The 13,919-nt window shown below is 39.1% G+C and overlaps 1 protein-coding gene across 1 annotated transcript in view; it reads left to right on the top strand.

The window, feature by feature from the left end:
* Window positions 1-13,919, top strand: part of LOC309406149 (dipeptidyl peptidase 4-like) — a gene marked incomplete at both ends in the record, with an annotated part of 36,915 nt that overhangs the window by 7,087 nt on the left and 15,909 nt on the right. Inside the window, 11 exons of the mRNA XM_082001188.1 lie at window positions 1,332-1,384; window positions 1,486-1,558; window positions 2,728-2,848; window positions 3,276-3,436; window positions 5,262-5,365; window positions 8,831-8,966; window positions 9,085-9,129; window positions 11,875-11,979; window positions 12,084-12,151; window positions 12,346-12,399; window positions 12,887-13,011. Coding sequence (XP_081857314.1) covers window positions 1,332-1,384; window positions 1,486-1,558; window positions 2,728-2,848; window positions 3,276-3,436; window positions 5,262-5,365; window positions 8,831-8,966; window positions 9,085-9,129; window positions 11,875-11,979; window positions 12,084-12,151; window positions 12,346-12,399; window positions 12,887-13,011 — 1,045 coding nt within the window. The remainder of the gene's footprint in view (window positions 1-1,331; window positions 1,385-1,485; window positions 1,559-2,727; window positions 2,849-3,275; window positions 3,437-5,261; window positions 5,366-8,830; window positions 8,967-9,084; window positions 9,130-11,874; window positions 11,980-12,083; window positions 12,152-12,345; window positions 12,400-12,886; window positions 13,012-13,919) is intronic.

The following is a 13,919-nucleotide window of genomic DNA, read 5'->3' as shown; positions in this document are numbered from 1 at the left end:
ACTGAGAAGCCAGTAACTTTGTTGTTGTCTCCTTTTTTTTTTCTAGAGCGCTGCCTGTTTTGTTTGTAAAAAGCTCCGTGCTGACTTGTGCAGTGTACAAATACTCAAGTGTTGTGTCACTGAGCTCTGTCTACGTGTTCTGGCTTGGCAGTCCAAGAATGCCTCTTGCGCTGTGCCAGCCACAATCCGTGCACTCGGTCATTGCTTTTTTGCAATTTTAGCTTCCTTGCTAGGTACTACTAAGCCAGTTACCTTTTGTCTTTCAGAATTGTCTAGAATAGTTTGACTCTTCACTGCATCATTAGAGGCCATAAAATGCCTTATATTTTTCCAGCCACCCTAGACATCCCCTCTGCTTGTTTATTGCTGTATAGTATTTTATTTGTTGCAGTCATAGAATCATAGTATAGTTTGGATTGGAAGGGACCTTTAGTGGTCATCTAGTCCAACCCCCCTGCATAAGAGTTAATTTTATTTTAATGCTGAGGCAAGATCTTCTAACCTTTATATAATAGTGTGATTGAAACTTATGTTATTATTAATCTTTATTGCAAGAAAACAGAGTAACAAAATGAATCATGAGGATGTAGACACTTCTTATGTAATAGCCATCTGGTTGTGTAGTACGAAGTTATTGTTTTATATCTTCATACAAATCTTCAAGAACCATCATGGAAAGTAGCATTATTGTAGCATGTCAACACTGTAGGATAAATCAAACCTCTTCAGCCCCACGTAGTGAACACATTTAAACATGTCTGCGTTATCATCATATTTCTCTCTGTAAGTGCCCACAGAATGATACAGGCTTCAAGAGGCACGTTTCTGAGAGAAAGGGTTTATTTCTGCAACAATATGAATGGGAATAGGTCACCCTAGAACTGGAGGAACTGCTACAGAAATACTGCTGGGACTTGTGAGGACTACTAAACAGTAAGATGCCAAGTTAAATAATACAGCATGGAAAATGAGACAGAAAACAGCAAGTGTGCCAGTGAGGCAGAAGGAGGAGGAGGAGGATTAACTGTGCGTAGCTATGATAGCCTGCCATGTAGCTACAAGGATGTCTGAAAATCTGCAGCATCTCTGGCCTCTGTATCTCTGTCCTTTAATTAGTCAGTGGCCTCCGTCATGGTATTTAAGTGATGACCCCAGAGGGGTGGCGATCTTTAGTCTTGTCTTAAGCCTTGCAGAGATTTGTTACCCTAGTACATTCATTGTTTTCTGTCTTAAGCAAAAGCGTGAGGAGGGTTTCTGAGGTAATTCAAACAGTGAGAGGCGTGAATCCTGGTGAAATTTGTTTTCTTAATATTAAAATAATTCTTTTGCAGTTGTGGAGGCATTCCTATACAGCTTCGTATCACATCTATGATTTCAATAGCAGGTCAGTAATTTTTGCACACGAGATGTAGTTTTAACATTATTTTGCAATGAAATGACATTTCACTGATTTCTCTTAGCTGCATTTTGGTTTTGTTTTTCCAGTTCTATCTTAGATGACGGACTACTACCTAATGATACACAGTATATATCCTGGTCACCTGTTGGGCACAAACTGGTTAGTAAAGACAAGTGAAACTTACATAAGCAGTTGTTTTTGCACACATGACATGGAAGCTCACATTGTACATACTCCTGAGGTTTTGGGACTTTCCTGCTGCTAGATGAAGTAGCTGAACTAGCTTCCAAATTGACTACAGTTGCTGGAAAGACTCCAAAATCCTTCTGTGTGTTTTGTTTTGTTCTTTAATGAAAAGGCATTCCTGAAAGTAGTAGTGGCCCCAGTAGTCATGTAATGCACAAATGCACAGGAACTTCATGTTTTTACAGTTGCAGACAGTAGCTCATCCCTTTCAACATCAGCAGCATTACAATCGTCTACTTACTCATCACTGTGATTTTTATCTCCTAATTACACCATAAGCAATGAAGTGTTGATGGATGCATGTAACAGGGATTAGAGAATCAAAATCTCTCTTGTACTCTTTCCCACTGTCCTTTTCTTCCTCCTCTCCTCCCCAGTCTATGGCAATGGTGACAGCCACTGTGTTTGCAACACTTGTGCGTTCTCTATGGTGAGCATTGGATCTGACTGAAGAGCTATTGCAGGAGATTGGGGTGTGTGGTTATTCTTGTTGCTTATAGTATAGGTCTTATAGAGCCCAACCACAGAAACAAAGGATGTGCAAAAGAGCTTTCTGCAATGCAGTGTAAAGCTCTGGGATAAAACTGTTGTTCAGCTGTTGGAGAGAAAAAAACCCTGGGGTGATCGGAGAGGCAGGCAGATGCCCAAAACGAGAGAAGTTCTGAGCGCTACTGAAGAAGCGCACCGTCTTTGCAGATCGGTTGGCAATGGTGAGGCCCCCGTCAGTGTTTCACTGAAGTACTGACAGTTTTCTTTGAAAGACTAATCAGTGAAAAACAACTCCTAATGAAGGAAAATAAGCTTGTATCTCAACAGAAAATGAATAACAAGGTTTTCAAAACTTAATACAGTAATCATATCATTTATCATAGTTGATTGTTTTTTGCATTTAGGCCTGAAGTTAGTTTGCTACACATAATTTGTATTAATAAATCAAGTTTGTTAAGTATCGGTTTGATGAAATGCATCTTTCAAAGACAGTTTTGTGATCTGATGTAAAAGTACATTTCCAAGTAGATGAGGCAAAGGAAGGAAGTCGAATTTACTCTAATAGTAATTGTTATAACAATGGTGTTTTGCAGGCATATGTTTGGAATAATAATGTTTATATAAAAGCTTCACCAACAGCAGTACCTGTGCAAATCACTGAAAACGGAGAAGAAAATAAAATTTTAAATGGAATACCAGATTGGGTTTATGAAGGTAACTATGTCAAGCATATTTTACTTTGCATTATGATGTAAAAACTTTGTTTTATTGTAATTATTTTATTATAAGTGTTACCTCATTTCTTATCATTGAAAAGTTCAAAATAATCTACGTCTGTATTTTAACAGAAGCATGCATCCTTACCTGAGCTTGATACCTGGCTAGTGTGAGGATCTAAGAATGGAAATGAATTCACCTAACTTGTGGCACGTCACTGGAAATCATAGTGTGTGAATTAGCTTCATATGATAGATTATAAGCGTTGATATAATGTCTCATTTAGAACCCTGACAAACAGTCTACACTTTGGTATCTAAACTTCAATTAAAAAAAAATACTATTAAAAACTAATGAGAACAGTACCTAGGATAGAAGAGCCAACTTATCAATTATAACTTACACAGATTTGCATCTCTTTTAGAGGAAATGTTTGGCACCCATTCTGCTCTGTGGTGGTCTCCAGGTGGCGATTTTGTGGCATATGCAGCATTTAATGATACAGAAGTTCCTGTTATAGAGTATTCCTTCTATTCTGAGGACACCTTGCAGTATCCAAAGACCGTTAGAATCCCATATCCCAAGGTCTGTGTTATTTATTAAACATGGTTGTTCTGCAGTTATCATTAAGAAAGTAGTCTCATTTAATCAGTTTCTGCTAATGAAAATATTGTCTGTCTCTCCTCAACAGCTTGCTGTGATTACTCTTTCTGAAGTCAATAGCATCTGGCAATGTTAAAAAATTTTATTATCTCCAGGGGAAAGCAAAAAAGAAAAAAAAAAGTATGATTTATGATTTTGTTGTTTCACCAGAAAATTTTGAGGTAGCAAGTAGACGTTGAGATAAAAAAGCTCTGAGGGAATTGAAGTTGGTACACAGCACTTGGCAGATGTACATTGAGTTAGGGTTGTACATGGTATCGATAATGGAAATCTTCATCAGCTAATGTAGCATTTTTAGTTGTTGGATGCTTCCTATATTGGGATGAAGGGGAGGAATCTGCTGATGGAGTTTCTTTGCCCACACCTAAAACTCTTTCAGTTTCAGCTGTGAAAGCGAAGCCTTTAGTGTGTGCAGCTCCTTCTCCTCCCTCTTCCTCTCCACATGACTTTGTGCCCACTATCCATGGCACAGTTGGCACTGGACTAAATGGTGTGAGAGTCAGAGTCTCTCACAGGTTCTTTCAGATCCTCCATACATGGAGGGTTTTGTCTTTCACAAGATTTACCTGTGTGAAGTTACTTGATGTCACACAAGACTCTGATTTAGCGGAGCAATGCAGCAGTGCGCTGAAGACACAACACAAGTACAAATGACATTTAGAGTAAGCAATTGCACTGTACTGCTGAATCGCAATGCAGATGTGGTTCTCATTGCTGGTCTCTATAATATGCTCACCGCCACAATTCCAGGCATCCTCATTGCCAGGAGGGAATACATGGGTTGGAACCAGGCCAGCTCAGGAAGGTGTTCTCACTCTTTTAATCAGCTGGGGCAGAGCCGCTGATGGAGCCAGCTGATGGCTCAGTGGGTACAGCTGTTTGTCTGGTGTGAAAGCCGCCCTCCGGTCCTCTTTGGCCGAGTTCGGCTTCCTCTGCAGCAGCCGTGGGCAGTCACTCCCTACCCTTCCCAAAGCCTCCGGAGTACGTGGCCTTTGCCTGTTCCCTTGGAGCTTCCCTCAGAGGGGACAGTGGTGCTCACGGCGAGGCGCTGGGCTCACTGCCATCTGCAGGGACTCTGTCCTGAGCGTGGCACCTGTGAAGGGACACAGATGTGGAATGAACTGCCAACTTAAATTGCACCTTTTATTGCAAACCCCATTTGGAATACTACTGACTTTGGGAGATGGGTCAGCTACAGCTACCTGACCGTTACAGGGAGGACTTGGCTAGTTAACTTCTAGAGAAGAAGCCCTTACTGACACGGTTGGATTGCTGGCAGTACCTAGTAGCACCACATTAAAAATAGCGGGGTTCATGCTGCAGTCACAGCTTTGATCGTGGTGCAGGCAGCTATTACACGATCTCATGATGTCAGTCTCTGTGAAGAAGCACTTTTCTGGCTGTTAGCAATGGATTTGATTCACTGTTAGACACGCTGCGCGGCATGTGGGACGAGATATGGTCAAATACTGCTTTGGGTACAGCAAGCCCTGTGGAGCTGTAAGTGTTTCTAAATGTAGTAGTCTTTCTTATCTAGAAATACATAACTAACACTTTCATGTAAAAAAACATAAAGGATAATTTATGTATCGATCTTAACTGCGTTTAGGAACTTGTCTTTTCGCATGTTTGAAGCTGGCTGGTTCTACCTGTCTGTCTGTAGTAATTTCTTTGTCTATAGTTTCAAACATTTACTTCACCAAGAATATTGTCTCTCCAAAAGTACAACGGAAAATCTTATTTTTAGGCAGGAGCTACAAATCCAACTGTGCAATTCTTTGTTGTGGATACCAGATCGCTTCCCACTTTTCGCTCTGCTGAAATTTCTCCACCTGCAGAAATACAAGCAGGGTAAGAAATTTTGGTTAAATGTTTGCTTGTTCCTTTTGGTGTGAGAGGAGGAGCTTTGATGTGTGACCACCCTATATTCAGTGTATATGGCAGTTTTTCCCAGTCATGCGGTTCTGGTAGCAACAAGATTTACCAGAGAAAATCTGCACAGAGATTATCCTCCTAGTGATTATATATAGATGGCATATTCCATGTATGTTATATTCAGAATGTGACAAGTTCTTGGCTCATCACATTCAGTGGAGTCTAACTATGGTGAAGTCATTTCACAGTACAACTTTAATATGAGCAAGTTTTGGTATAATCAAATTATAATATATGTATTCCAATTCACTGGGGGGGGGAGGGGGGGAAACAAAACAAAACCTTAATGGTAAATGAAGATTTGATTTCATTGGAAACAGACTCCTTGCTAAGGCAAGGTATCATGGTCGTCTGCAGATTTATACTTAAAATGTTTGTTTTCTTTGGAAACATGGTGAAAACCAGCACCTCTTGCAGTAAATGGAAAATTGTATTTCTCAAAATGCCACTGGAAATGCACAACATGATATAAATGTATTTTGTAAAGAGCAACTAAATTGATTTAAAATGCATGCACACAGAATTTGATATCCCAGATCTTGGGTTTTGTTTTTTCTTTTTAACAGTGTTGTGGAAATTTTTTAGAGGTTTGCGCTTACAAACATGGTGGGTATAGAAGCACAGGTTATGCTGATAAACTTCAGAAAAAAATCAGAAGAGGTCTGTTAGCTAGCGCATAAACCAGCATTTTGCCCATGGTGGCCAAAAAGCTATAACTGGAATATCCATGCTATTCTGTTTCAGTCCTCACCACAGCGTAATTAACACCTCTGTGTTAACAGAGATAGTCAAGTTTGTGTGAATATGTTGTTCTTTATCCTTTCTACAGTAACACTGCAATAGTTAGAGGTTATATAGCTGTTGTTCGCGGTTTTTCTCCAGAGTTCCAGTACCGCAGAATTATAAGCCCTTTATGTTTTGGTCAGTTCTGGTTAAGATCTCTGCTGTCCTAGAGTTATATTTTACCTTTTCTTAATGCCTAATGAAAGCTGAACAATGCTGCTGTGTGACCTTGGAAGAATAACAACTATCTTCTGCCTTCTAGCCTTGTACCCATCTGGCTAACACAGGCTTCAGTTATATGGACTTAATCGAATGTAACACAATGTAAATAAGGATTAATACAAAGATAAATCAAGTCTTGAATGATGAGTGCAAGGATCGAAACTTACTCTTTCTCCCAATGGCTTACCCAAATAATGGCTAAGCGTCAGCATGTGCAGCCTGCAAATGTTGAGGTGGCCAGAACAAGTCTTGGGGAATTTTGCAAGAGCGAAAGTACATGAATAGGAAAGGGCAAGTGATGTGCAATGTTGCTGTTGGGTAATTTTGCTCCTGGAAGCACAAAGTAATGAGTATTGGCACAGTATGTATATTTGTAACTGCTGTATGACAGGAAAGGTTAATTTTTGTGGTGTCAAATTCTATTTTTACTTCCTTGGAGCTAAATTCTGAGTAAAACTAAGTTTGAATTGGTGGCATACCTCACCCCACTTGCCTGGGTGGGCATTTCGAGGGGCAGTGCCCCTGCAAATGGTTGCCCATTGCAGCACAATCCAGACCTTGTTGTATGCGCAGCAGTTGTACCCCCACATTTGAAGGGGGCACGGTGCACTTCTGTTTCAGGGGGAAAGTTGCATTTTTTGTCAAGGAGAGCTGCCAAAATCCGGCGTGGCAGTGCTTTGCCACATAAGATGGTGGTTGAAACCTGACACTTCTTGCACGAATGACCAGCATGAAAATCCACACAGTGTTTAAATGCCACTTTTAGCTTCATGCGTACGGGGGGCTGCTGTTGGCAAACAGGAGGACAAAGGCAGTAGATGCTTTTTGTCTGAAATGATCTGTCCTAAAAATGTTATCTTCAGAGTAGAGAGCTCCAGACGGTGATAGCAGGAGTATACTTTCTCAGCAGCAAATGAGGAAGGGCAATCCAAACTGCTGTACAATATACGTGAGATAACTGCAGCTTAGTTACCATTTCATGGGTTGCCGAAAACTGAAGGTGCATTCCTAGTCTCTATAATAACCGTAAAGGATTTATTATGTTATCATAATAGCATAATAATTTTTTTTTTCTTGTACTGTCCATCTTGTCTGATGGATGATTTATAGTCTCCGAAACTGTTAACTTCTCTCACTTCAATGGAACAAAAACTGTGGGGCTAATTCCCCTTTTAGAAGACAAGGGAAACCACTATTATAGGAACATGAAGAATGGCAGTTTAATTTTTTTTTCCAAACAAGCCAGCGGAGTGCTTTTGTAATATTATTGGTCTAAAATACACTGTTTGAAGCCAGTGACAGTAGCAATTAAATGACCTACCTACTTCCCAGTCAAATATGAATGTGAAGATAGAACTTTTTTAAACATGATTTCTGAACTGCAGTCTAGAAATAGATGTGAAAGTGGTCGGTAACCAGTTGGCATATATTTTTAATCCATCCACACTAATTGTGGTGTTTTCTGCCCCCCACCCCCCACCAAGATCACGAAGATATTCACTCTCATCACAAAACTTCCCACACATTTTTGTTAAATAACTTTGGGGAAAAAGGGAACATGAACTTGGAACTAAGTCAAATGTGCAAATTCCGGTTAAAAATGTATAGTTGCTTTGGAGGGGAGGTTTGTTTTATTTTAGTTCATAAGGCTTCTTAGGAGATAGGAGAGATGTAAAATAAGAAAAGATGAGTACATCTAATGGATCATAATGGTAAACAAAGCCACTAAATTTTATGTGGTGCCTTTTTAAAACTAATATGCAGGAATATTCATGAAAATTACACTTTTTTCAGATACTCCAATTCTTCGTGTCAACTAGTTGGTATTCTGAAAATGAAAGTAAAATACTCAAGTAGTAAATTCTGCTCCTGGTATGACCTGTCCTTCCATTCTAACTCATGGAAATTAAGACTAAATTAAACAAAGATATGTATCACTCAGAAAGTGCTTACAAGCAACCAACTTCATACAGCTAAGGATAAAATTCTAAAATCTACGGCCCATACAACTTAATATTCAGAAGAATTTCCACTAGATGCACGTAGTACAAGATTTATGAACAGTCTGGAGTAGCTATTATTTTATGCATTAGAGAATAGTGATCTGTCTTAGAATTTAATTGCAGTCTTTCTGGAAGTGGGTATGTACAAACTAATTCTTTATTCTATGAATGAAAATAACCAAGGCATCTACTAGCAGCAAAAACAATTGGCAAAAAAATGGCACAATTAGGCTTGCATCATTATTTATTGTTGAAGAGCAGATTGAAATGAAAATAGCCAGATGAGTCTCATTCAGTGAATTGCTGAATGCTGTTGTATATTATGCTATTACAGAGAGGATTTTAAATATCTAATGCTATTGCTTTTTTCCAGGGATCATTATTTGAGTGTTGTAACATGGGTGACAGATGAAAGGATCTGTCTGCAGTGGCTCAGAAGAATTCAGAATTTTTCAGTCCTCACAGTCTGTGACTTTGAAAACGCTACTCAAAATTGGTCATGTCCACGGGTAAGAAAAATGAGGTGGGAGAGTTGCAATGCTTGATACAGGAGGCTAGAAAGCAGTGGAAGTCTCTCTGTCTGTTTATCTTTGTAGAAACGTAGATTGTTTGTTTTTTCTTTCTTAGGAAAAACAACGTACGGAAGAAAGTACAACTGGCTGGATTGGCAGAGTGAGTGTTCAATTTCTAAAACTGCCACATACTAAATAACACTGATAATTAAGATAATTTTGTATGAGCCTCTTGCTGGTTGCACTGCCTCTTGCGTGCAGGTCTGATCCATTCACTTGTTGCATTATATATGTATAGGAAAAATGGGTCTCAAATGGAGCCACTCTGCCACCCCGCTCCGGTTTTAAGCTTTTGTGGGTGTGGGGTTCTGAGCTCCCAGGCTGGGCTGTCAGTGCAGCGTGGCTGGAGCTGTGACGATGTCCTCTGCGACCCGCGCATTGTGTTCAGCTCGCCAAGAAGCAGAGTGCTCCTTCCAGGCTCCTTTTCAATTCAGACCTAGCGCTTCAGTAGCGGTAGGTAGGGGAGTGCAGGAGCCAGGGTTCAGAATTCCCGTTGTTCTGGGGCAGTTGTCAGCTGTGCTGGTTTGGCTGCTCTCCAGTCTTCCTGACACCTCCAGCATGATCTAGGGAACAAAATGTATTAAGAAGTGTATCCTATAACCTTTGAATTGTATTGGAGGAAAGGCATAGAGGACAAAAGTCTTATTTAGCTTTTCAGGTTGCAGCAAACCATTCCAAGGTTCTCCTTGGGCTGTTAGTTACTTATTTTTCCCCCCCACCCAAAATATCCATTGGGAAGAGCTAGGGACAAGATGCATGTAACTGACCAGATTAAAATGTTCATATGCTTCTGCCAAACCAGTCGCTGCTGTCTGGATGATGCTTTCCAAGCTGCCTCTCAATCCTTTTGTACATGGTAGAGAGTAGGCACCTAATGAACTACACAGAAGATCTGGGGGAAGCGAAGCAGAGATGCAAAAGTTCAGACTTGGAGGGAGAAATGAGTTTTGGAGTTTTTGATGAGAACACAGAGTACACTTTCCACTCCCGCATTTTCCACACACTGATTATGCTTTAGTCACTAATTCACTTTTGAAGTCAAAAATGAAAGTTTAAAGAAATGCAAAGAGGGAGGCAACAGCAGGGATGAAATCATCCGCAGTATGAAGATGAGAGATCAACCCACCTGCTGTCAAATTTGATATGGAAAGGAAGGCCTTAACGCTGACACATTTTGCTTCTCTGCAGCAAAGGCTTCACAATTAGACAATGTGATGATCAAGCTGCAGACTTTGTAAACAGTTGTGCAAAATGAGAGGGCAAAATGCGAGTCTGTGCCATTAAACTAGGTTGTTGGTTTTTTGTTTCTTTTAAAGAGACAACCCACATCTTGGGAGCTGTTGGAAGAAAAAGATAATATCGCTGTATGATTCTTGGATTTGAGAAGGGAGTGTAAAGTAGGGAGGATTGAAGAGGGATAGGAAAGGTCTATTTATTCCTTTCTTTTATTCTTATCTACTTAGGAATGATAAAATGACGCTTGACTGATAAGGTATATTTTTACATATGAGAGATGTATCTATACACATATATGTATATACAATTCATGTAAGTGTATATACAAACTTAAGTAAATATATATATGTGTAAAATGTAGACCTATACTTCTCTCTTTGTATATATCAATAGTGGATATTTTAATTTCCACCCCCCCCCCAAAAAAAAAAAAAAATAGAGATGAAATTATACTTAATCTAAGGATGCTTAAAACCGCCTGTGTTACTGCATAAGGCTTCCAGGTCATGAGGAAAGTTAGAGCTTGCCAGTTGAGTTGAAGGAAAGTCACACTTCAAAAAAGCAAGACTATGATAAGGGAGAAGCTAGCAAAATATTTGCCAGGTTATTTTTTGCAGAAATATTGCTAGGGAAGGAGAGATTATCGGGAGCACATGGGTTAGGGAAACTCAAGTTCTGTCACTGCTTACTGAGAGACCAGAGGCAAATCACTTCACCTTTCTGATTTACTTTCCATTTCAAAAATGGGTATAGCGTCTCAGAGGTGTGGTGGTGCATCCCTAAATTATTCATTCGCGACAAGAGGTAATTGCTTTGTGTCAGTTTTGTAATTAACATTTAGGTGTTTTGTACATTTATCACAGAAATAACTTTTATTTCATTTGGCTCAATTTCATTCCTCTGTTTTTTCTCTCTACCATGTGAAGAACATCCAAAAGACAGTCAGTAGAAGGAATCCATTCATTTCCATCACTCAAAATTGTTAAATGGATAGTTCTTGCACAAAGATCTCATTCCAGTTTGGGTTTTCTGGCATTCTGGAATTGCTTACTAGCAAAATTTCCTTTTGGAAAGCAGCTTGTTTTCTTTGAATAAAGGGGGACGTTTTTCACTGTCAAGCTAAAAAAAAATTAACAGTTCAAAGAATTTTTTCACAAATATGTGTTTTAAAATGGGAAATTCAGGGAAAACATGTATTTGCAATGTTACATTGCTATAGGTTACAGCTGCATGTTGGCGTTGGAGAGAATAAAACAGTGACTTTGAAAGTAGATGCGCATATTTTTTCCTAAAATGGTAGGAAGCTAGGAACACCTGTAGGACTTCAAATTCAAGGGAGGTAGGAGGGGACATGGGTCATTACCAGGGCTAATACTCAGGAAATTCTGCTGCTTAAGGAGCAAGAAAATACTTTCAGGTGTGTGTACTTTTAGGGTAATGGCTACAGGTTCTACCTACGAAGTCAGTAGGCAAAAAGTTGTGCAGTACGTTCGGTGATACAGTGTTTTAAATTCAGGTTTGATATATCTAAACAGAAGTTTCAATAGTTAGCGTTTTGGAGTTTTGTTGTTTGCTTTAACAGACATCTCCCTCCTCTCTTGTGTTCTAGTTTCAGCCATCTGTCCCTCACTTTGCACCCGACAATGCTACCTACTACAAAATCTTCAGCAATACAGTAGGTTACAAGCACATCCATTACATAAATGGCTCACAAGTAAGTAATAAGGTGTAGGACAGTCCCTGCTGACTTGTGTTCTACTGGTGATGGAGGAACTTCACATTCTGCTTTTTTGCCTTGCCTTTTTTTCCCCCCTCCAGGCTCCAGTGCCTGTTACTGCAGGAGAGTGGGAAGTAATCAGCATAGAAGCTGTAACCAGTAACTTTTTGTAAGTGTTGTAATTAAGGTATTGATTCCTATCAAGAGGGCTTATAGTAAAGGTCTAAGCAAGCAGGGAGGGAGAAGAGAGAGAAGGTGTCATTTAACTAATTAAAAATCTGATCTAAACATGCCAGACAATATTTTCAATATTCTAAAGTACCGCAAGCATTTTACCAAAACCAGTATGTTTTGCTTTTATAGATACTACATAAGTAATGAAAATGGTGGAAAGCCAGGAGGAAGAAACCTTTATAAGTAAGAAATTTTTCCTGCAGTATAAGTAAAATACTCATTAATGAAAAATAAATTTTAAGGAAAAGCATTGCAAAATAAAAGTATTAGAATGTTTATAGTCTGATGTAGGATCCTATATAGGATTAAATTTTTAATTAAAATCAGTGGAGTATAAACTGTAAAAACAACTAAAACATTTTTCTGTAAATTTAGTTAATAAAGGGAAATTGTGAAAAGAAGCAACCAATCCTCAAGCAACAAACTCCTAAAGAAAACTGCTCATGCCCTTTTTTTTTTTGCTATGATTATAATACCAGTATTAATTGAACTCGGATCTCAACTTTTTAAATGAGTTTTTCTTAAATGAATTTTTAAATTCATTTAAATGAATGTTATCCTATTTCATTTGGTCAACTTATTTAAAAAGCACACATTTGTTAGCATAATTTTTGCTTTTTTTATTTTTTAAACTCTTTCATCCCTGAAATGAAGCTCGTCTACTTTGCAGAGTACACTTGGAAAGCAGTCCAAATTCTGCTAAATGTGTTAGCTGTGATCTGGATAAAGAAAGATGCCAGTATTATTCTGTGTCCTTCAGCAAAGACGCACAGTATTATCAGCTAGATTGTCGTGGTGAGTATATCCGGAGTTAATTGACATAAACATGACTCACTGATTAGTTCGGTGGGGAAGTTCACTTCATCAAGATCTTGATGTGTACTGCATAACTATGATACGTGTTGATACTGCTGGATAAATGCATTGGCAGCGGAAAAACGTACTCCCTCCTAGGCTCAAAAGCACCTTGACAAAAATTACAAGGATAAAATTTGATAGTTCTATCTGTCAGTCTATCAGTGGACCTAAAAGAGGTGCAAAGCACTCATGTCTGCTGTGCATCTCCTCAAGAGCTGCATGGAGAGCTCTGTAGAAGGAAATTGGAGGCTCTGGGAGCAAGGCAAGCAATAGGCTGGGTAAGGAGAAGAGCTCTATGTGTGGGAATAAAATTAAGATAGGTAGTGCTGTTCAAAAAAATCCAATTAAGATAATCATAAATTAAGCAGTGGGACTGTAGTCTGTCTCTGACTGTAAGTGCTTGTGGTATATAGTACAAAGGATAAATTAATAAGAGGGTGGGAAAAATATAATCTTCTCTAAAATTTCCTTTAAAATTGAAATGTATGTTGTTTTTCAAGATGCCAAGATCTTCCTTGATCTATTGGCTAGAAGAACGTACAGACAGCAGAGAAGGAATTTTCTGTCAGGTTGTAAAAATGGTTGTTTGAGGAAGGCTGCTGTGGTCTCCGTGACAAGGCTTACCGATTTCCAAAGCATGGTCCACAACCAATGGGTAGACTTTGCTAAAGAGGGGAAGTTTAATTCTCCTGTACCTCTCAATCATGTGGTGTGCCTGCAAGACAGTCTGAATGTTTTACAGGATTCTGTGGCTTGAGTTTAGGCCCTGATAATGGAGGGAAATGAGTTTTGACCTTCTATGATGCACCCATTTCCCATTACTTGATGAGGGTTGTGCTTTGAGA

This window comes from Phaethon aethereus, assembly GCF_964289735.1.
Source record: "Phaethon aethereus genome assembly, chromosome: 6".
In the NCBI taxonomy this organism is placed as follows: domain Eukaryota; kingdom Metazoa; phylum Chordata; class Aves; order Phaethontiformes; family Phaethontidae; genus Phaethon; species Phaethon aethereus.
The sequence above is the reverse complement of the archived record's forward strand: the minus strand, read 5'-3'. Positions and strand labels throughout refer to the sequence as shown.